Source organism: Anser anser, assembly GCF_964211835.1.
Source record: "Anser anser genome assembly, chromosome: 1".
NCBI lineage: Eukaryota > Metazoa > Chordata > Aves > Anseriformes > Anatidae > Anser > Anser anser.
This window is the reverse complement of record NC_139720.1, coordinates 130,571,040-130,593,583: the sequence shown is the minus strand read 5'-3', so window position 1 is coordinate 130,593,583 and position 22,544 is coordinate 130,571,040. Positions and strand designations below refer to the sequence as shown.

General features: G+C 35.0%; 1 protein-coding gene and 1 long non-coding RNA gene across 2 annotated transcripts in view; both read left to right on the top strand.

Annotated features, from left to right (window-relative positions):
• The window catches only part of MOSPD2 (motile sperm domain containing 2), a 34,555-nt gene extending 12,555 nt beyond the window's left edge, over positions 1–22,000 (top strand). The window contains exons 6-15 of the mRNA XM_083822684.1: positions 3,062–3,122; positions 4,381–4,419; positions 5,449–5,573; positions 10,797–10,967; positions 13,752–13,864; positions 17,352–17,448; positions 18,258–18,354; positions 19,008–19,137; positions 20,244–20,346; positions 20,860–22,000. Of these exons, the coding sequence (XP_083678810.1) occupies positions 3,062–3,122; positions 4,381–4,419; positions 5,449–5,573; positions 10,797–10,967; positions 13,752–13,864; positions 17,352–17,448; positions 18,258–18,354; positions 19,008–19,137; positions 20,244–20,346; positions 20,860–21,006 (1,083 nt within the window). The 3' untranslated portion in view covers positions 21,007–22,000. The remainder of the gene's footprint in view (positions 1–3,061; positions 3,123–4,380; positions 4,420–5,448; positions 5,574–10,796; positions 10,968–13,751; positions 13,865–17,351; positions 17,449–18,257; positions 18,355–19,007; positions 19,138–20,243; positions 20,347–20,859) is intronic.
• On the top strand, positions 5,581–9,713 carry LOC310893569. Its single transcript, XR_014579100.1, has 2 exons — positions 5,581–7,786; positions 7,873–9,713. It is a non-coding gene; the product is annotated as an uncharacterized lncRNA (long non-coding RNA).
• Positions 22,001–22,544: the final 544 nt, after the last annotated feature.

Below are 22,544 nucleotides of genomic sequence, written 5' to 3'. Positions count from 1 at the left end.
AACTGCCTTTTAGGTACTTAAAAATTGAGACCTCTTGTAATGAATATAGTTGCTACCTCTTCCTTAACAGTTCAAATCTCATTGTTGTCTTTTCTTTCAAAAAATCAAAGTTTGTCAAGAGCGAAGGATGGAAAAATGGGGTAATGGTGAAGTATTAAGACCTTAGATGCGATAGCTGAGATCTTTGAGAATGATGATCTGTTCCGAAAAGTCAGCATGTTCAGTTGACAATTCTGATTCTGTTCCTGTCTGTCCATCCTGCATGCTGTGTATGTTCCCCCTGTACGTTTAAACTGTGTGTTTCTGAAGACCCTGCATGCATCTTCACTTACTGAATTTTCTTGTGAAGAGAGATTAGCTTGATGCATAAGAGCAACTTATCAAGTAGGCACTTCTTTTTTACTCATCTTTACAAAAGGAGCCGAAGTCTGCTTTTTTTGTGATCCATGTTAGATACGAGTCTGCTTCCATGCAGCTTTATTTGCAGTTGTGAATGCAGGCTGAATGAGACACTACTACAATTAGTAGAACCAATTAGTAATGGTATAGGAAGAAGCAATGGGTCTGTTCGAACTTCGAAATGATAACATTTAGGACACAAAAATGCTTTTTTCAATTTATATAGATTTAGGAGGGAATGTATGTTGTACCTCTTACTTTAGGTCTTTTTTTTTTTACCTGTTAGTTTGTTACCATAGTTTGTTGCAGGCATCTTCTTTAAGAATTTCTTTGTAGAAACTTGTTTAGAGGAATGGAACATTGTCACTGCCTACATCTTTACCAGTCCTTAACTTATTAACTTATCCCTGAAATCAGGATATTTTGGGGAGTAAGGGGATGTGGGAGAGGAAGGGACGTTTGAGTAAATATCTGCAGAGTTCTGTGGGTCACTTTCTTCAGCTGAATTGAGCAGAGAAGTGTGTTTTTTAGAATCCTCTCTCAGGAGCAGAATCTAAACTGTTTAAGATTGTAAGGTGGAGCTCTTGCCTGTCATTAGATTGAATCTATAGATACCCAGTAACTAGAAATCTCAGTGACTGGGTAAAATCATTGAATTTTTTTCTTACATAATGCCCTGCTATCCTTTTATAAGAATGGCTAGAACATGTCATCTTACATTTTTGTTTATATGGTGGAAATGCCTTTTAAAAATGAGCAAAACCTAGTGTTGCGTTAGGACCTTGCAGCCATGCTATACAGGGCTATAAGCTTTTGAGAAGACATTTTTACAAATAAGCGTGGGCCAATCCTAACTTACAAAACTGAATTGGAGATCTTACCTGTTGTTTGAGAGCTGCCTATCTATCATCCTAAGATAATACTGAAGCAGTGGTTTTTATATAATAAAAATGAAAGACTAGAATATAATTGCCTTTATGGTTGAAAACAAACAAAAAAAACACACTAGATTTTTATTTTTTTTTAATTTGTGGAACATATCCTGAAGCAACTTATTTCCATTGTGTTTGAGGCTCCCAGAGACAGTCTCTGCAAGTGCTGTTCATAAGTCTTACATTGCACAGTGTCATTTTTCAAGGAATATTTTTTTTTTATGGCTATTTGTAGCCATGTAGAGTAATTGATAAAAGCTATCCTAAAAGAACTTGGGGTTTTGAGTTCTTTTCCAGAGCACGCTTTGTTTGTTCCATTGTTAATGTTGTCTCATCTGCTATGTCAGCTTCTGTCATTGGTATGCAGTCAGATAATTCTGATAGTTCATGCCTCGTTGAGGCATTTCAGGTAACTAGAATTGATGCAGTTATTGAATGGTCTGCTCAAATCTAAACTCTTATTTCCAGACTTTCATCAAAATAATGGATTCAACCTCTTTATATCTGATAGTGTTGCTTTTGGCTAGACAGCAGAAATAAGATCAGTGTCCTTGCTAATGCACAGGAGATGCTAATCATTACTTGAAAATCTATCACTGTTTATACTGTTAAGTAGGAGATACTGTTTTGGTACAAGCAACTGCTAGTTGAGATAAATGCTTCTGCAAAATGCTATCTTCTTCCTTTAAAGATATCCAAGCTTTCAGTTAGTTGATAATTACTGAAGCTCCTAATGAAGCTTTTAGATCGTGGGTAATCCTGTTCGTACAGCTTTTCTTTATCACTTTATCTGCAAATGTAGTAATAATGTGTTTACATCACTTTAGGAGCCAGTTCCCTATAGCATTTTACTGTTTTTATGTGACAGGCACTGGGGGATCCACTTATCAGTAATATGTTTTGTCCTGCCTCTGAAAGTCTCCTTGTTAGGTAATTTCCTGTTAGAAGGGTTGAGGAAGATAAGTGCTCATGGCAGGCTTCCCACCTAACCAAAGTAATTTATTTTGATAAGGTAACTCTTAGTGTATTGTCTGTATCAGTTTCATAAATTCATAAAATGCCCTTTTTGCTCTTTATTGTGTAGTCCCGTTATAGCAGGATTTTGCAGTGGAGACTCAGTTGTGCTGTATCTTACCTGCTGCTCATTGGATAGGAGCACCCCTACAGTGGGTGGTATGCAGGCAGTTTTGCTGGGTGCTGCCTCTGCCTATAATTTGTCAGCATAGCACTAACTAATGCCAACAACAAAAATTCTCTTAAACTGAAATTTTCTTTTTCCTTCCGGTAGATTCTGAGTGAAGTTCTTGCATGCCTTTTGGTATATGAGTTATTCAATTGAAATTTCAGTATGTTTAAAGCCTTATAAGTCAGCTAACGGTAATCTGTCAGGTTCCCTAGAGCTAAAGCTTTGTTTTTCCTTTATGTTTTTCCTGTACAGCTTAAATTTTGTTAATATCAGTAGTTACTTTATTACCTAATCTATTGTGTTGATAATAAGTCTGTTAACTTCTGTTATATCATAAAGCTAAGCCTGTCTGACCACAGTTCTGCAGCAATTTAATGAAATGAAAAGCATTATACTTATTTGGATAATGTTTGTAATGTCTAAGATGAGGAATACCGATGACTACAAGATACTCATCTTGTACTATTCAATAAATATTTTATCTTAACTGAGCTTATATTTTAATGTTTTGATTTACGTTTTATTTACTTTGTTCTTATTTTAGGACTTGGATTTTGTTCGGTTTATTGTCAACTGTTTTACAGATTATTATCCAAACTTTCTCAGTAAGTATTGTATATGAAGCACTATAGACCTGTTTAACAGAAGCATTTAATAATATGGCAGATGATGGGGGAGACTTTTTGAAGTCTTTTTGCATGCTCTTTATGTGGTTTTTAAAAATGAGTGGAAGGCTTGTCCTTGGAATTTAGTGTTCTGACTATAAGATAAGATTTGATTTTTAAATAAAGCCTAAGCGCATGGAACACTTTGACATTGTAGATTCAGGATATTTTAGCACTCTTAAAATCAGGGCGATTTTGAAAATAAAGTTTATTTACAATATATCCAAAATGAGCTGACTTTTCAAGACACATGAATAATTTGCTTTGTATTTACCAGTTTTCAATCTGCATGTTTTTGCAGATTGAAAATCACTATATATATCTAATAGAATTGAATTAGCCTTTTTAGCTTTCTTTTTTTTTTAGTCTGGGGTGAAGCTTTGGAAACTTATATGACAATTGGTATCCTTTAGGAGTCTTTAGGGAACAAAAGAATACTGGCTATAGAAAGTCTTCAGTAGCCATGGTCTGCTTCCTCAGAACAGGATTAAGGCATGTTGGTATGTGAACTTGGCAAAAAACTGCATAGTTGCCTGCTAATTTTTTATGAATAGATGAAAATTGAATCACTTTTGCCAGCTTGTTGTATGTGAGTGAAAGTGTCTGAATTTTGGAGCTTTGTAACAGCAGTTGCTTAAACTCTCAAAATGAGATTTCAGTTTACTGACAAAAGTTTTGAACTTTGGTCAAAGATTGAACTTAAATAGAAGTGCAGCAATGTTTTTGTTTTAATTTTGACATTTGAGAAAAATATTTGGGGACGTTTGAGTCAAGGCACTAACTTTTCAGGCTTCTCTCCTAAAACAACAAAAAAAAATGAGAACAAGTGTAGCACAGACTTGCTATTTGTTTGGGAAGAAGAGGTGCTGAATATACCTGTTAACCTTCTTTTCTGTTAAGCAGTTACTTTTCTAGATCAGGATAAATCCTTACCTTTCTCTGCCTTACTGGGGTAATTACTTATAGTAACAATATGTCAGAAAAGCAATAAGCCAGAGAGATCTGTAAACAGTTTCCACATAAATACTTACTGCCTTCAAATAGTAATAGAAATAGGCTTATACATGCTATAAACTAATTTCTTCAAGGAAGTAAGCATGGCAGTTTCAAAAAATGAAGTATTCCCTTTTCACATTACCTTTATTGCTGTACTCCCTGTTAAACAGAAATACCTAACATTGCTTCCTTTTCTTTTCAGCAAAGATAGTGATCTTTGAAATGCCATGGATAATGAATGGTAAGTCATTTTTTTGGTTTGTTTTTGTAATATCATGACAACTCTTTAAAATCAGAGTGAACAAGAAGCATCTTTCATCTTTTTCTCTAGATACAGTTAAATAGTGGATTTGTTAAATGGTCATCTTTAAATCTGTTGATATGTAGGCTGCACGTTGATGTTTTTCTATCTAGTGTTGTATTTTGGGTTACACTTTTAAATGGAGTAAAAATTCGTCCTGTTACCTTTAAAATTTGGGAGACTTTGGTAAATAGTCTGTTCTGTGAAATTTCCAACTGTAATTCTTTAAAGTTAGTATTCTTGAATCATGAACTCATCTGTCATCAACATTGAACACTAATGACCAGCCAAAAACTAGGTTGTACAATTTAAGGCAGATGCTTGCCTGACACTGGACATGGCAATTGTTATATGCATGTATTCTGATGTATACTTCAATATTTATCATTAATTATAATGTATATGATAAGCAGGTTATTCCAGTATCTATGCCATTTAAAATACATACCTTTATGTTAGCTCTATATTCTTCCTGTATATTTAAGTTTTACCACCAGTAAAATAAGTATGGTGTTTTAAAGCTCTAAACCAGAGCAATTTAAAGCAGCAAAACGTTTAAAATGGAAGGAGTGTATATATAACTTTCCCAACCTCCCTCATACAGATTTGGAAATACAATTGCTTTACAACTCTCCCCTGTGTCACCACAATCCCCCACTTTCTCCAGAACTTGCTAGTTTAAACTCCAAGACAAGGGGATCATCATTAGTTAAACTGAAGACTCTCTTCCCTTGAAGTCTGTGATAAGTCTGCATTCTGCTATAAAAAAACATAGTCCATAAAAAGTTTTCTTTGTAAATATTATTTTTTTCATTGCATCATGTCCCCACATTATAACAGATATTTTCAGAACAGGCCTGTATTTATGGGGCGTAGCTCACTTGTTTCATAAAGTCTACTGATACACTGTGGGAGAAAAACCTTGACATCTTACGTATGTTTTTTTTTTTTTTTTTTTCCATTATAAAGCTGCTTTTAAAATTGTGAAGGGTTGGCTTGGCCCAGATGCAATAAGCATGTTAAAGTTCACAAACAAGAGTGATGTACAGGAATACATCAGTGGAGAATATCTGCCACCTCACATGGGTGGAACTGTAAGTATATTAACACTTCATGATCCTTTTGTGATAGGTTGAGCCATGCTTATTTAAATAATGTATGTGGTGTTGCAACTTGACACTTCATGAATTTGAAATTCCTTCAGATTGTTCTGTCAAAATGGTATTTCCTAAATCACATTAGTAGAAAATGGATTAATTTTATAAGAAATTGGTATCTTGCAGTCTTAAACGCAGAAATCAGTTTCATGAATGATTTTAATCATTCATTTCCAAGTCATAAGAAATCTAGTTTTCAGACCTTCGACAGCAAAAAATATCCATCCATTTTAAATGCCTTTTTCCACTCTTCCCCTACCTGATGAATTGAAGAGGGATTGTGTTGGTTTATGATACAGATTCTGCAAACAGAAAATAGATTTCATGGCCCTCTGAAAACTCATCCTGCTCCAAAGCCATGGTTCAGTAAAGAAAGTATTGCAATTATTTTTCCTTTGTTGTCCCTAGGGCTGCATTTTCTAAGACTCTAAAGACTTTTTAAGAGTATGTTAGAGAGCATACTCCAAAGTATTTTTTCAATCCAGTATTGCTTTGACAGAAGCTGGATCCTATTCTGGTATGATCTAAATGGCAAAACAGCACAAGGCTCTTGCGCAACAAGCTTCTTTTTTTGTAAAGCTAGTAAATAATTTTGCATAATTTTTGTAATAGAATCTGCAGAAAGAGGATTTTTTTCTTTAAAACTTTTGCAAACAGTTTATGTTAATGGAATAAACCCACTGTAGTAATCTTGTAGTAATCTTAATCTAACCTGTTTCTTTTTTTTTCATTTTTACTTTTTCTCCTTAATGTTTTTGATGTTAAACAGTAACAACATGGAGAAAAGGAAGATTCTATTTCAGCCAAAGTAGAAGTTTGTTCCTTAGTATTTAAGCTCAAAGCAGAGTGCTGGTAGCCAGAACATCATGCAAAACCATTTTGAAAATGTACATAGTGTTAGTTTGTTTTTATTCAACTGAAAGTAGCACCATGTAAAAAGCACTTTTAAAATGATACTCCTATCACAAAACACCTGAAAAGATGGTATCCTTCTCCATAGAAAATTGCTGCCTAAACTCCACAGTCTTGTGTAAGAACTTGCTCATGTTAGAGAAAGTTGAAATCTCTGAACTTCAGTAGCGGACGCTTAGGGAAGGACTGATGGTATCTTTACTGACCTCAGTAAGAATTTGAACAGCAATGGCTCTTTCTGGGCCTAACTTCCAAGTTGTTGTTCTACTGTTGCAATAGTAGGGAAAGTTCTTCTCTTCACTCTTAGACCTCAGTGTCTCCTGTCTGCTTTATACTGTTGTATCTGATAGCTAATTCCCTTTTCAAAGACAGAATCTTGTTGCTTTGCTAAATATCCGTTTGCATCCTCTGTCCCCCTATATTGAGCACACAGAGTTAGTTTTCCTTTATCCCACCTTGGTGCTGAAAGGTCTCAGTGCTAGCTAGTGATAGTGACCAAGCTGGCCCCATGTTGGCCAACCTACTTAGCTGTGGTGCTAAGTTGTAGTGTCAGTAATAAATCAGTAGAGCAGGAGTACATCTGTTTGACAAGGACTCTTAAGTGGGTTTATATCAGAAAAAACATATTCCTGCCTATTAAGTCCTGTATTTTGAACCAGCAGACGTTTTGTCTAACTATTGAGTCTCTTCAGTATTTAAACGCTTAATAGGAGTTCTGAACTTTTTACCTCAGAACTGTCACCACCTGGAAGTGTTATTAGCAAGTATTCAGTTCGTCTCCAGCACTTTTTCTGAGAGCGCGTTCTTGATATGATCAAGCTTGCTTTCTCCTGAGACAACTTACAACTTGAGTCTGAAGAGGAAGTGCATCTACTAGTATTAGTGTTGACAGGCCTGTTGGGGGGGGTTGTTCATTTTTTTAAGGTATCTGATGTGTAAAAAATAATTTCTTCCACTTTCTGCTGAAGCATTTTTCCCCATATCCATTTCCTCTTTTAATGATTTCCAGCCATTTAAGAACATGCTCAGCTTTGCAACCAGCATAGCGCAGGTGAAAGAACACAGCGTATCTGTTCTCTGTTTTTATTCAGTACTCTAGCCATAAGTAGACTCTCCTTTCTCTCCTAGTTTCCTACTAGGATCCATCCTGTAGAGTCAGGTTGTCACAGAATCACAGAATTGCAGGGGTTGGAAGGGACCTCAAGAGATCATCGGGTCCAACCCCCCTGCCAAAGCAGGTTCCCTAGAGCAGGCTGCCCAGGGAGGCGTCCAGACGGGCCTTGAATATCTCCAGAGAAGGAGACTCCACAGCCTCCCTGGGCAGCCTGTTCCAGTGCTCCGTCACCCTCACCATGAAGAAGTTCTCTTGCATGTTGGCGCGGAACTTCCTGTGCTCCATTTTGTGGCCATTGCCCCTTGTCCTGTCCCCACAAACCACTGAAAAAAGTTTGGCCAAATCCCTTTTTCTCCCACACTTAAGATATTTGTAAACATTTATGAGATCCCCTCTCAGTCTTTTCTTCTCCAGGCTGAACATACACAGGTCTCTCAGCCTTTCCTCATAGCCTGGCAGATTCATTTCATTTCTTGAGATTCATTTCATTTCATGAGATTCATCTTCCTCATTTTGCCAGATGTAAACAGCTAGTGGAGCAGGTCACTTGGTCAGTTTGGGGGAAAGTGTGTGCTATGGAATCCAGGTATCCAAAAAGAATGGTTTTTAGAGACCAGTTTTGGAATTAAATAAAAAATCAAGTCTGTTTTGGTAATACAGCTTGAATTGTTGACCTTGGAGTCACCAATTGCTCTGCTTAATCAAGGGAACTGTTCTGTGTCTCCATCTGTCAGGTTGTCTTCAAGTATGTTTTGGTTTTGCTGTGACATGGGTCACTCGCAGGATAAATTTGTGGCTTCCCTTAGCATGAAAATCCTTCAATCAACTGTCACCCAGCTGAGAAAGGAGGAAAATGACCTAATTGTTTTTGGACAACTAGTGGATAAAGGTGTCTTCAGGGTATCCAAAGCATTAATACTAATAATGGAAAACAGAACTGTTTTTTTGCAGGAATTTGCACATATACTTTGCAAGTTATATCTGAGTTCCCATCAATATCTGACTGTCACTATTTCTGTGCTGCTAATCAAAGAGAGGCTATGTACTGTGTACCTGGTTTTGAGCGTTTCTTGTCTCTGCTGTATAGGTCTCTCTCTCTCTCTTTATAAGGGGTGCGTGTGTCTTGAACTTGTTGAAATTGCCCAAAACAGATTTAGGAACAAGTTAATGATAAGCAGTTTGTGAAATTGAGTTAGGTGCACAAAAAAACATTCCCTAATACTTTGCATATAGTAGTAAATGTATTCAAAACTTGTTTGCCTAGATTCACAATCCTTTGTAGTCTACATTCTACAAGAACAGTTCCAGCTCTTGAAGATAATGATAGAACAGTTCGTTAGACACATGTTTCTATCTGGCCAGGGAAATTTGTTGCCACTTCAATAACATTTTGTACAGGATCGAGTATGTGCACATTTCATAGGATTATTAAGCTTGTTTATTTGCCCAGTTTTCCTTTGTCAGAGGTGAGCAGTTCACCCCTGTTAAATTCGAGGTTCCCTCCACTGGTGCCAGCATTGAACAGTATGTGCGACTAGAAAGCTGTCTATTCACCTGTCTGAACTGACAGCCTATAGCTTAGGTTTTCTTGGAAGAACCTTTTATAGGTCAGTGGCCTGAAGTTTAAGATATTAGTGGGTCTTTTGCATGCGATTTAATGGCCATTGTGTACGTGCGGGCTTAGAAAATACCACTACCATGATTAAAACCTCTACCATTACTGACAAACATAGCTGTGTAAAGTCTGTTCACCTTAAAAGAAAGCCATCATTCTGTGGAATGGATGTATCGAGCATTGGATAAATCTGTCTTGTTCACCTGCCTGAGGCTTCAGCCTTGTGAGTAGGTAAGCCCGTGTCACTGAAACTGATGGATTGTGATTGGGAAGTGTGGGACTTTGAGTTGTCACAGTGATGAGATTCACGTCAGCTGATGACATTACCCAGCATCACGGATTAATGTGGTGAAGTGAAATGTGCAGCAAACATAGCATCTCTTTTTTTTTTTCCCTTCCTAACGTCACATTGTTGTTTCTGTTCTGAGAAGACAAAACTTTTTTTTGTTTCAACTCTGCTGGTGGCAGACTTTGGAAACTGTGGGCGAGGCTCAAGTCTGCCTCACAGAAGTTAAAGCTTTGATATTTTCCTTTTCCACTGGAAAAGCTGACCAACTATCTCAGTTTAGTTGGCGTTTAAAACTGAAATTGTAGTAGAAACAGAGTGCCCTATTTAGACATTGTTTCTAACATTAAAAACTAATTTAAGAATATAAAGAGCAGTTCTAATTAACAAAATCTAGCTTCTACTTGTCATGTAATAGAAAAGATCTCTTCACTGGGGAAGCTTTGAGAATGTTGGTATGCTGCTTCTATGTTACTCAGTTCTCTGGAAGGCGGTCTTTGAATTGCTTTGGCATGCCAAAGTTTGAGCTGTCCACACACTGGATTAAACTTGAAGGATTAATACATTTCTTTTAAGCTGTGGCTATTATGCAACTTAAAATACAAAGATCTGAAGTTTTTTTTAATCACTTAGAATGTTCTTCAGAAACATACAATCTTCATGGATGGAAAAGACCTTCAAGATCACTGAGTCCAACCGTCAACCTAACCTTACAGAATTCCACCACTAAGCCATGTCCCTTAGTGCCATGTCCACATGTCTCTTTTCACCATTGCCCTGGGTAGCCTGTTCCAATGCTTGACCACCCTCTCCATGAAGAAATTCTTCCTAATGTCCAATCTAATTCTCCCCTGGTACACCGTGAGACTGTTTCTTCATGTCCTAAGCTGTCATAGTTGTAGGAAACATGGTATAAAACCTAACAAAAAAAAATTGAGCACTAAGACTTTGAATCCTGATCCTTGACAGACCTAATGCTATGGTTCTGTGTGGCTCTATAAATAACAGTTGCTATAATTTAATGGCTTTATTAGGGGTTTATTAATGATGATAAAATCAAATCTATTTGTAGTATCAGCTTTCTGCACAGGGACCTAATATAAAATAGATAAATGAAATCTGCAAGTCATATGAAACAAAATGAATTGATAGTGCTTCCATTAAAAAAAAAAAACTACAGAAGGTACTTCTCATCATGCTAAGTGGTCTTTTATAAATCTCCTTATGTTTTAGGATTCTTTCAAGTACAGTTATCCTCCGCTGGTTGATGATGATTTTCAAACACCTTTATGTGAAAATGGGCCCATTACTAGTGAAGATGAGCATGAAAGTAAAGAAGAGATAGATGCAGATGGCAAAGAAACTGGGGATCTGAATGAAGAACAAAATCTTAATCAGAAAAAGGTATCTAACTGAAGGCTGAGGCAGAACTAATGTTATGTTTACAAAGTAAGATAGGAGTCGTAATTTTTTTTCTGCTCAGGCTTTTGCTTTTTTTTTATTATTTTTAGTTTGAAATAAGTTCACAGTAAACCTGAAAAATATAATTGCAGGTTCAACCTTGCTTCTTAGTTTGCACAGATTTGACTGTTAAGACCAGCTTTGTGCTTCTGAATGAGTGAAGTCTGTACTAAGTACTTAATATGTCTGGAATTTAGTGACTTGCAAAGTAATATTTAAAAGGTCTGCGTACTGTTTTCAAAGCTTGTCTTTCTAGCTAGTAGATTTTTAAGCTTGGGTTATTTTGTGGCAGACATTTTAAAGTACATCTGTTGTTCTCACTGCTTAAATCAGTACACACGTGAGAAAATAATTATTTATGCCTTACTGAAAGCTAACTTTTAAAAATTATTGGTAAAATTTAAACACATGAAAGTAATCGCTTAATCTCAGGAGAAATTTTATCGCTAATCTATCAGTTCTGTGCTGACAACACAATCTTCCTGCAGTGTTGTTTATCCACAAATATAAGGCATTATTTTATATAAGTGCATGAAGTTATACTTCAGAATATGCAGTCATAGTCAGTGGGGATATTGTTTTTAAAAATGGCAGGGAAAAAAAAAACAAACAGAAGTGTGAAATTCATTCACCAGTGCCATAATTAATATTGGAATGTGAATTGTAAATCTTCCATTTAATGGAGTGGAGCACTTAAATATTTTATTAGTATTAATTTTGGTTTCATTTACTGTTTTAAATTTTTGTCAGAATCACTTGAAGCACACAGCCAACTTTACACTGTTCAGTTTTTTGCAACTTGGCATTCTATTCAAAATAAAAAGATTATTTCACTGATTTTAAGGTCAAAAGGAAGCAATATGTAACTATTGTGGCTTCATGACCACTGGACTCTAGCTTGTTTTGGTTATAGTACGTTTCCTAAGATCTGATTCTCAGATACGGACACATTAGGAATCCCTGCTTAGTGTGCGAGTTGGCTTTGGTGCTTAATAGCCTCAATATTTCTATTTAATTACTGTCTGATTTGCTTGGTTGACTTCAGCTTTATACTTATGGTATTTCTGTCTATTACAGTGTTAAAAATAATGGTTTGGTTTATGGTATCTTCTATTTTTGTACAGTATAATCAAGGTGCTACTCTTTTTTTAATTAGTTAAGCAGACTGATATTTTTACTCATATATCAATTAACTTTGAGGCATGTTTAAGGCCTCACCTTTAATATACTTTAAAAATTTTGGGTTATAGATCTCACTGTTCCTGTTCTGAAAAATACAAAAAGTGAATTGTTTTTCTTCAATTTGCTGTTCTGTTCACGTATTTAAGAATAATACTTTATATTTCTTACACAGCAAGTATGTCAGTTTGCCACTTCAGTACTGCATCCTGTTCCAAAATGTTTTTCAGACAGTCCCTTATTTTGTGAACGGTTGATATTTCTTAGTCCTAAGCTATTTTGTACTTGTCTATTTTAAATATAAATAATTAACTATTTTTGAATAAGGCCAGCTTCCAAAGTGACAGGTTTCAAGTGATCTTTGAGAATTTTTCTTCATTATTATTTATTGTGGTACCAATGTTTATCTGCAGTTTTTTGTCATCATCAAGAATGTGTCTGATTTATTTTTTATATGTATGCCTCCTGTCATCCCATAGAAATGCCTAGTTCTTTCACAGAGTAGAGGGAGCCATGAGTGGTAAACTTAATTGTAAGTGCCTTTCCTATCAACACTGATGTTTGGAAAGAGATCCCACCTCTAAAGTACACTACAGCAGTATTTTTTCTGGCAATTTAAATCAGTTATTTAGAATAAATTCAAACACATGACCAGCGCAGTGTATTTACACAATAATCTTCTAATATAACCACAACTATTAAAAAAAAAAAAAAAAGCTATGTGTTTTTTATGTTTATTTTCTATAAAACTATTTCTTTAATTCCCATACTTCGAATTTACATTATCTGGATTCTCTTCTTTCAGTATTTCAAGTGGAATAAACACAAGGCTGAGCAAACTGCTTAGCTAGGTAGCTGATCTTCATCATACCACTAATGCTTCTGATTCTCTGTTTTTTCCCTGTTTTGCACTTTGTTGAAAATAAAGAACTCTAAAATTATGATGTGGACATCCAAGCCTGTTGACATGTATATAATTTCTTAATATATTGCGGAAAAACTTTGGAACCTACAGTATCTCTGCAGTTTCCTATGTACCAGTTCCATCAGTGTTATTTCTTTTAAGTCCAGTACCTCAGAGTTCCATTTAAAAATAAGGAGGATTTGTTTAGCATCTCTTAAATGAAACAAAGTGTGGAACTGTTGCTGTGTTTGCTGTTCAGTGTTGCAGTGATTGTATTGAGGTGTCTGCTTTGAAAGGTTTTTCAGTGGAAGAGTAACATCAGTGCTTGGTAAACTGATATTTGAAGTACTGCAACTGTTATTTCTGGCATTTTCAAAAATAATCCAATTAGGCATCAGGGAAATACTCAGGGGTGGGGAAGGCAAAAAAGCTTCATCATTCATGTTTAATATATAAAGTAACTTCTAATATGCATTTTTTAACGCAGTGGACATTCATCATCCTTAAAGAATGAATGCACATTAAGCTTGGTCTGTAATATATAAATTGAAATAAGCCTCATGTTCCTTGAAATACGTGCATGAATCTGTAGTGTGTGTAACCCAGTCTTCTAGTTAATCATTATAATTATGATTTTTACTCAGATGAATTCTATAGAACAAAATTCCAAATCAGAGGAAAGTGACAAAACAGAGTTCAAACCAAAAAATGCAAAGAAAGCACTAACCACTTTTAAAGGACCTTTATTACATATCAGGTAATATTAATTTTCTTTAATTTTTTCCACAATGTGCCTTGGACACTTGAACAGTGAATTTTTAAAATTGTTTTTAGACTATTAAACAGCACAGTAGTTGTAAACAAACAAATTTTTACATTTTTTCTGGTTTTATGTGAATCTTCAGTGAATCTTCTGGTGTAACCATTGGTGTGCCTTTTGTGCTAATTAATAAGTGTATATTTCATTTCTATTGGGAAACTCTCATTGGCTCTAAATTTGTGAATATCTGTAATAAGAACCGTTAATGGTTTGACACTAACTTCTTAAGCCAATGAAATAGCATTTGAGAAAACAGCTTATACTGTTAAATCTTCTTTTGTTTTAACTTAAGATGTATAAACATCTACACTAGTAGTTAGAACCAATGTAAATGAATGGGTACAAAATTCTTCCTGTGGGAAGTGCTTTGTATAAATGGTATATCTGCTTAGAAGATTTTGTCATCCAAGATTCTTATGTCTCACAGTTAATGTGCTTCTTATCTGGAAAGTTTAAGAAAAAACAATCAGGAAATCTTGTTTTTCTTTTCACCACCTGCTTGTTTAGAAAATGATCTAGACGTTAACTTTTATTTTTCATTTTGAGTTTGCTATTAGGTGAATGAAGAAAATAATATATAGGTATTCCTTAGCTAATTTCATAAATGCTACACTGAATTAGATTTTGAATGAATTTGAATAATGACATGTTTATTAGCACCTAAACATTTTGTGTATGTAAAATTTTCCTGGTGTCTGAAATGAAAATTATTTGCAAAAAATCTATTTATAGTCCTAGTTTCTTGTATAGCTGTACAAAGGCATAGACTGCAGAGTCATTATCTTAAAAGAATTCCTGAAATCCATGGACGTCTACTTAGGTTTTGTGTGAAGAGAATTCAGATGAAATATTTTCCTTTCTCTCCATGTGACAAAAGAAGCTGCATCCTTCCATCCATTAAAAAAAAAAATTAAAAATAAAGAAAATGCCTTTTTTCTCTTAATCTTTGAAGTTCTGCTGTTGGAATAGAGGTGTTGGGGATCATGTAAATTTCAAGAAGAATAAACTTAGTCAATTACAGTGGTGCTAATACTTGCTGTCATGGAAAAATAAAATACTGGTTTCTTTATTGGTTTTGCTGTTTGTTCCTTGAGTAAACTCTTGAAGGAGTCTGCACAGTTGTTCTTTATTGATGCTGTCACTTTGTAGAAGCTAGACGTAGTTTTGATTTCCCTGGAGTCTTTCTCAGGGCATTGAGTTGACATTATATATTTTACTTTATAACCAAATAACCAGCAGATTTTCACTCACAAGCACCTGTATCACAGGTGAGGCATGAATGGAATCTCTGCCAGTAAAGTTAGCTTATGTTTGCTGATACCAGCATTACCCTGTCAAGGGAGCCCCATAGAGACTGAAGAGGGAGCTGAGGCACAACGGTGCTCGTACTGTGAAGTCACTAACAACCAGTAGCATTTTTGTGCCCAAGTGCTGCTGCAAAGTACCCCCTGCACAGATACTTCTTAACCAATGTCTGCTTACTACTTGGTGGCTTTGGTGTATGGCCAAAGCTGAGTGACCAAGCAGAACTGGCAAACTTGGCCTCTTGTGTTTGCTCATGCATAGTTGCGGTCACAAGTGATTCGTCTCTTCCTGGTTTAGATCATTATTGCATTTGCTTTGCATTCCTTCCTAGGGAAGATAGATCTCTCTCGGCCTTCCTCATGAATAAATGAATACATTCGGTAAGGCAAAACAAAAAAAAAAAAAAACACAAACATGCAGTGGTTCACTGCACTGTCTGGCAGAAGACTAGCTCATGTTGTAATGTTTGGAGACTGGAATTTGTAGTATGATCTGAACTGCTTTATTCCCGCACACATCAGATAGTAAAGTATATCAGATAGTATGAAATGAAAGAGCTTTGGTGTTAATTTAAAATACCACCCCCATCCCATACGGTGCAACTGTTTGACTTGACAGACAACAAACGTTCAGAGTTGGCCCTGAAGTGTGTTGTATTTTTTTGTCAGTTGCCACAGTTGGTGGTAGGGGAAAAAAAAAATTAGGCTATGGCACAATATTCTTTTCCTCCAGCTAGTTTCTTTGCCTATTTTGACACTAGTTAATGCTTTCCAATACTATTTATGATTTATCTTGCATTTTCTGTAATGTTCACAGCTGCAGTAACGTGGTATTAAGATAACTGAAATTTCTTCATTCCTTTTCCTTACTGCTGTTGGTTATTTAAGCTGACAATTTGGGAACAGGAATAAAAGAGCTGAGAGGGTAACTAACTCCTCCTATTAGTCAGTTTTTACACATCAGTTTCTTGCTTTCTGCCTTCCTTAGCACAATTCCTTCCTCACCACCAAGAATGTGAACTGCCTAATGCATTGCAAAACATAGGCACCTTCCTCCCCCACACAATCACCTTTGGACTCCTGTTCTAGCATAGCAGTTCAGGCTTGCCATCTAGCACCAAGGATTTTTCTTCTTAGCTAATACAATTATATGTTTAAATGAGAGAGAAGAAAGAATTGGTGTTACGAAAGGAGATCATTTGAGGAAGAGGTCAAATGTGAAACTGACATTCTAAAAAGGGGGGGAGCAGAAGTAAAGTAACATTCATTTTTGCAAAATGCTTTCTGTCAAAGAACACCCAGTTCTGTAGTACTGCGTACTGTGGGAGTTCTTTGCAAATCCCTAACGTGGCATATTTAAAGAAAACATGTTTTTCATTTGTTTCTAGTTTCCTCTGAAATTATAGTATACGAGCATGCCCTGCTCGTCTAGTAGTCTAGTAGTGTTCATTTGAATGCTAAATCCAGAATAAATTGTAGTAGTTTAACAGGGTTTTAAAAGTCTTTATGCATGACTCGTAATTTCACAAGAATGTTAAAAATAAGCAAAGCATTTAGATTTTTTTTTATGCATGCGTCTTCAGATGTATGTGAAGACTGACTAATAAGTACAAGTCGATTTAGCAGTAGTGGCTGAGATACCTCACAGATACCCACCTACTCCTCTTATGCGTGCACGATGGCCATTACCGAGGGTAGACATACAAGGTGGAAATTGCTAGTAGGCTGTAACAGCTTATAGCCTTTCATATTAGCATTAATTGAAACTAATTATGTTTTCCCTTAGCATACCATTAAAAAATGCAGAGAGTGAAGTGACTATATATACGTCTGCCAACCCTGCTGTTGCAGATGGTCATGCTCTTCCAGATGGAAGCAGTCAAAGGCAGTAGTCAACTGTTGCATCTAGATCCACCCACATGTGGACACTGAGTCAGCCCTAAGCTTCCCTACAAAATTTTTGCATTTTTTTCACAACTTTTTAAATGTAAAACTGTTTATAGTGACTGTAGCTGAAAGGTTGAAAGTATTTTATTTTCTTGTATGTGTGGCCAGTGTATTTCAATTATATATGATAAAGATGATTTGAATAAAACAATTCTTTTAATATTTCTTACTAGCCCTGCAGAAGAACTTTATTTTGGATCCAAAGAAACCGGAGAAAAAAAGTGTTTGATAGTTCTGACAAACGTCACTAAAAACGTAGTAGCTTTTAAGGTAAATATCTTAAGCGTGACCTGGTTTACTTTATGAAATGTGTAACTTTTTGCATAGTTTTCGGTAAGGAGGTGGAAATACTACTAAGCCACTTTCCCAGTCTAAATTTTTATTCTGTTGGGGTATTTGAAGCAGATAAAATAAATCTTTTGGCTGAATTTCTGCATATGGTGTACCACACCAAAAGGGATAATCAGCAATACAAATCTTTGAAGCATTGACAGAAAAACAACTATTGCGATTGTTAGTTCTTCAGTGGTAGTCTAATACTTCACTTTAAAAAAAAATGCTTAGAGCTTTGAAAAGGGATCTTTTTATAACTTTGCCATTTTAAATCTTGGCTGGAAACAAGTTCATAATGCTCAATAATGATGCAGCCCCGTCTGCAAATGTCGCCATCAAAGGAATGAATGCAGTTATGTTTGCTTCAGAAATTCCGAGTTGACTTGCATCTTGATTTGGTTTTCCACCACATCTTTTGTGTTCTCTTCACACACAGATAACTATAGTTTCCATAATCCTGTTAAGGATTTTGACAGTCCATTTGATATTCTTGGCTTTTATTTATGCATATAAGAGAGACAATAATAGGATATACCAGACAGGAAAGAATAAAAGTGGTTTAGAGGAAAAAATGAAATAATGTGATTATTCCTACAGAGTATGATAATTTAAAGACCATATGCATCACTGTGTCTTAAACAATATTTTACAGTTTTGGTATTTTTAGTCATTGCAGAATTGGGTCATGAAAAGGTCATAGTTTGTATGTATAAACTATATGCTTGCTTGTTACTTTTTGTATTTAGGTGAGAACAACTGCTCCTGAAAAATACAGAGTTAAACCCAGTAACAGTAGCTGTGAACCTGGCACATCATTAGACATAATAGTCTCTCTTCATGGTGGTAAGTAAAATCTTATTGTAGAATTTTTACAAAGCTTGGAGGATTAACAGGCCAACTACTTTGGATACAAACCTTTGTTTGGTAGTAAGGATGACTGAAACTCCTGACAGAAGTATGATAGTGTTACCATTTGTTACTGTCAGACAGCATTTGAGTGACTGCCCATGCTGGTGTACTATACCCAGCCATAACCAGATGTTGACTGCAACTGATTCTGTTTCTTGTCTTAAACAAACAAACAAACAAACAAACAACAACAACAAAAAAGTCAGGGGCAGCTGGCTCACTTTCTTATAGTGAAAGTTTATCTGTAGTAAATCAAGTTTTCTAAATTGTTGCAAGGGCAGGTGAATTTGCTGGAGAATGCTTTCATTACAAAATTGTGGGTTGCCATTCAATCATTGACGTGAAACTCTGTTAAAAAGTAACTGCATAATTTTGGAAAAAAATGTAGTGAAAATTGTTGAGCATGAGAGAATTATTTCATCATTTTTATTTCTAGTAAGTCAGTGTCCAATGTCCTGTCCTAAACAAGCTCTTATTTCATAAGGTTTTTGTTCAAAAATGCTCCATATATATGTTTTGTCGTACTGTTACTTTATCCAACACCCTTTTTGCTTATTTTTATTTTTACTTTTTTCCTTTGAGGGCAGGTTTTGCAGCTTCTCTGCAGGATCGTTTCCTTATAATGGCAGCAGAAGTGGACCAGTCTTCTGGATCAGGTGTACAAGATCTGTCTCAGTTTTGGAAAGAAGTTCCTAGGACCAAAGTGATGGAACATAGGTGAGCATAGGGTTTTCTGTTGAGTTTTTTTTAGCCATCGTTTATCTGATTTGTAGCATTTGCATTATCATAATCAGTGAAGGATTCTACAAACCCCAGTTGTGCGCTTGCTGACTGAAGTATGTCACTGTGACTTCCTCTCTGTTTGAAGTGATTAGAGGAGTTTTTTAACATGTAAAGCATCATGGTATTCTGCACATGCTTTTCTTTATATTGTTGCTTTTTTGCGCTGCTTTAAAAATAAGTGGAAATAATGTCAATGGATGGGAAAATACATGTGTACAGTAGATACATACTTTTAATAATAATATGCCCCGTTAGTTTTCTAAAAAGAAACATGCAAGGAAAGAATTAACAATGCAAAAGAATTTTCTATGAAATATTAGAAAATACTCCCTAAATGTTTAGGAAAAATAATTGTAGAGAAGATCTCTGTAAAACCCATCACCTGTTAACATGTATGTTTTCCTTGTATAACAGTGGAAAAATACCAGTAGGAAAATAAGTATCCCAATATACTGTTTTAAATATGCCTGTTACTCCTTTCTTACATCTGTTCACATCTAGTGATGTCACTGCACATCTTTAGGAAAAGTATGCATGTTATTAGGGGAACTTCTGCTGTATTTATAAATTGTGTAGGATTCCACTGTCTTTCATAATGGCACAAAATTCTGTTCCTGCATATTCAACTGCAGGAAAGGTGGTGTACGTGAAAAATATTGTTGCTAAAGATGAAAATGGAAGGAAAACCTCTGTTTTTTGTGTGCTGTTTAATAACTTGTTGCATCTTTGGTAGTAAGTTTTTGACTAAATAATCCAATGGATCCAGTATTACAAATTTTAAACAAGGAAGGTATATTTTACCTGAGCTTACAGGTTGTTATGGGCTGTCTTTGTATATGGAAAACTGTCTAAATGTAATTGGTGGACTGAGGAAGCGTTTTCAGACAATTGTTACAATGGTTATTTATAAAATTCATCAAGCAGAACAGATGATAAAGTACGTAACAGTAGTTTGGACTGTTTACTTTCCCTATTAATTTTTCAATGTTACATTAAACATACAATGTTTCACGTATCCTTTTTTTTAAACTTTTAAACAGGCTCAGGTGTCATGTCATAGAAAGTAGTAAGCCTTCTACTCTTACATTAAAAGAGAATGCATTTAATATTCCAGCAAAAAACAATGAAGATTTACATATGCAGGTAATAGTATATTCCTTTTTGATGAATAAACTTAAAATATGATAGAGATAAAAATAACTTCTTGTACTAAACTTCTTTGGTACTTTGTAGGTTAGACTGTTTGAAAAACTTTAGTACTTGAGAGTAACTAAACCAGTGATAGTATTTTTTTTATTATTTTTTTTTACTTTGAGTGCTAATGATTTAATAAAATATGTTTTCAATGCATTTTATTCATTTCTCTTTTTTGTATGATCTCAGGTATGAATGAAACTCAGCAGTATCTACTGCTTCCTAGCATAAAGATGTCACCTGCTTGATATAGGCAATATAAATAATTTGTAACTATTAGAAGTTCTAAGTTTCTTTAGGAGAAGAGTGTCCTGAAGTATGTTGTGATAGAAAATGTATCACTAAGAGAAGTCGTTTTTATATTTTTACTGTGCTTAAAGTTTTTGTGGCTAAATAGCTCTAAATCATCAAATACTTTCCTTTGTAGTAATTTTAAATTAATGAAACTATTTCTCATTTCAGCTAACTCATTTACTGCAAATTAATAAAAGACTTCACGAACAGATTGATCGCTGCCTCTGGTTCCAGCAGTTGTCAGTCGTTTTATCATTATTATCAATTACTGTTGTTGCCTTCTGCTTCTACCTGGTGTATACCCAGAGAGGCTGAAACAAACTGCTTTGCTCTGAAGGTGCTGCTTACCATGTTGGACCTGAGTGGAAAAGGTTTCAGTACTGCTCTTAGATTCTGGAACTGCCAAAATGAGGTTCATGAGCCCACAGCAATGAGTGATGATAAAATTTTCTGAAAAAAGGAATGAATGACTGGCAAAGGAAATTACTGAAACTTGACGCTTAAACAGTTCATGAAGAAGATGTTAGAGCTTGGAGTTATTTTCACTGTATAACTTAATACTACTGAACTGGAAGGAGGAAACCAAGTACAACAATATAATTTAAAACTTTTTTTTCCTCTATTCTATTCAAGTACTTTAAATACAGTATTTAATTTCTTTTCATCATATTCTTACATTCAGAATTACTCTAATAGAAGGTGTAAGCAGTCTGCTTAGTGTATTCTAAAGGTTTACTTGTTCATTCAGGAAAATTTACAGAAATTATGTAGAACAGGCAGATTTTTTGTATAATCTATGTACGTTCACGTATAAAAGAAGGTATTTGTTCTTAGTAATTATTTTGGTACTTCAGGGTCATTGCTTTCATTAGTTAAATTCCTTATTTTTATGCTTTTCCTGAATGCAAACGTACTGTAAATATTTCGTAAACAAATAACATTCACACAGCCATGTTGACCAGGAAAATAACCCTTGTTCAATTCCAAAGATCCTAGTCAAATTGCAGGAGGAGTGTAGCAGTTGACTTTTGATGACCTAGTTATGGTTCCTAAAAAGGCTAATAAATAGTTTAAGGACTTACTCTGAGATGTGCAATATGCTTAAATCACAGATGAATTCATGAAAAAAGACAGTCAAGTCAGGAAGATTAAATGTTATTGAAGGCAACATAAAAGTGTTATATCTGCCATTTCTCTGAAACTGTTGTAGAAATGGTGTATGAAGCTAGTGTGAATTTATTCTAACAAGGATTCTTTGTATTCGTGGCTGTAAATATGTATATTAAAATGCTAAACACCTTAAAGGAGACTGATGGTATCTTTCATACATTTATTTTTTTCACTCTAGATGAAGTCTAAAATTTTAAAATAATTTCTTTACTAGAATTAGTTTTTGCTACAAATTTACTTTGTAATAGATTATTTAGTTTTGATTTGTTGACTTCAATAGACAAGAAGAGATTATTGGGGAAAAATAAAGGTAATACTCTGCCACTGTCTTTTTGCTGACAGTATCTCTCCAATGTGTTGTAGATGTAGTACAATTTCTAGGAAATAGAAACAGGCAGTTTAGAAAATGTGCTGGTAAACTGATTAACTAATAAAGCAGCAGTGATTTAATATGATTACTAAAAAACTACTATGTAAAAGGCAAGTCTTCAGAATTGTTTGGTGCATGTACTTCTGTACTTTCTTACTTTATACAGTTTTACTATATCTGCATTTTCTTAATTTTTCACTAATCTCATTTCTGTACATTTTGCTTCTCAACATTTGGTTTTCTTAACGAATTGGCAACTTACATTGTTCACTGCTTACTATGAAACTTCTGTGTAAATTATTTTCACGTGCAC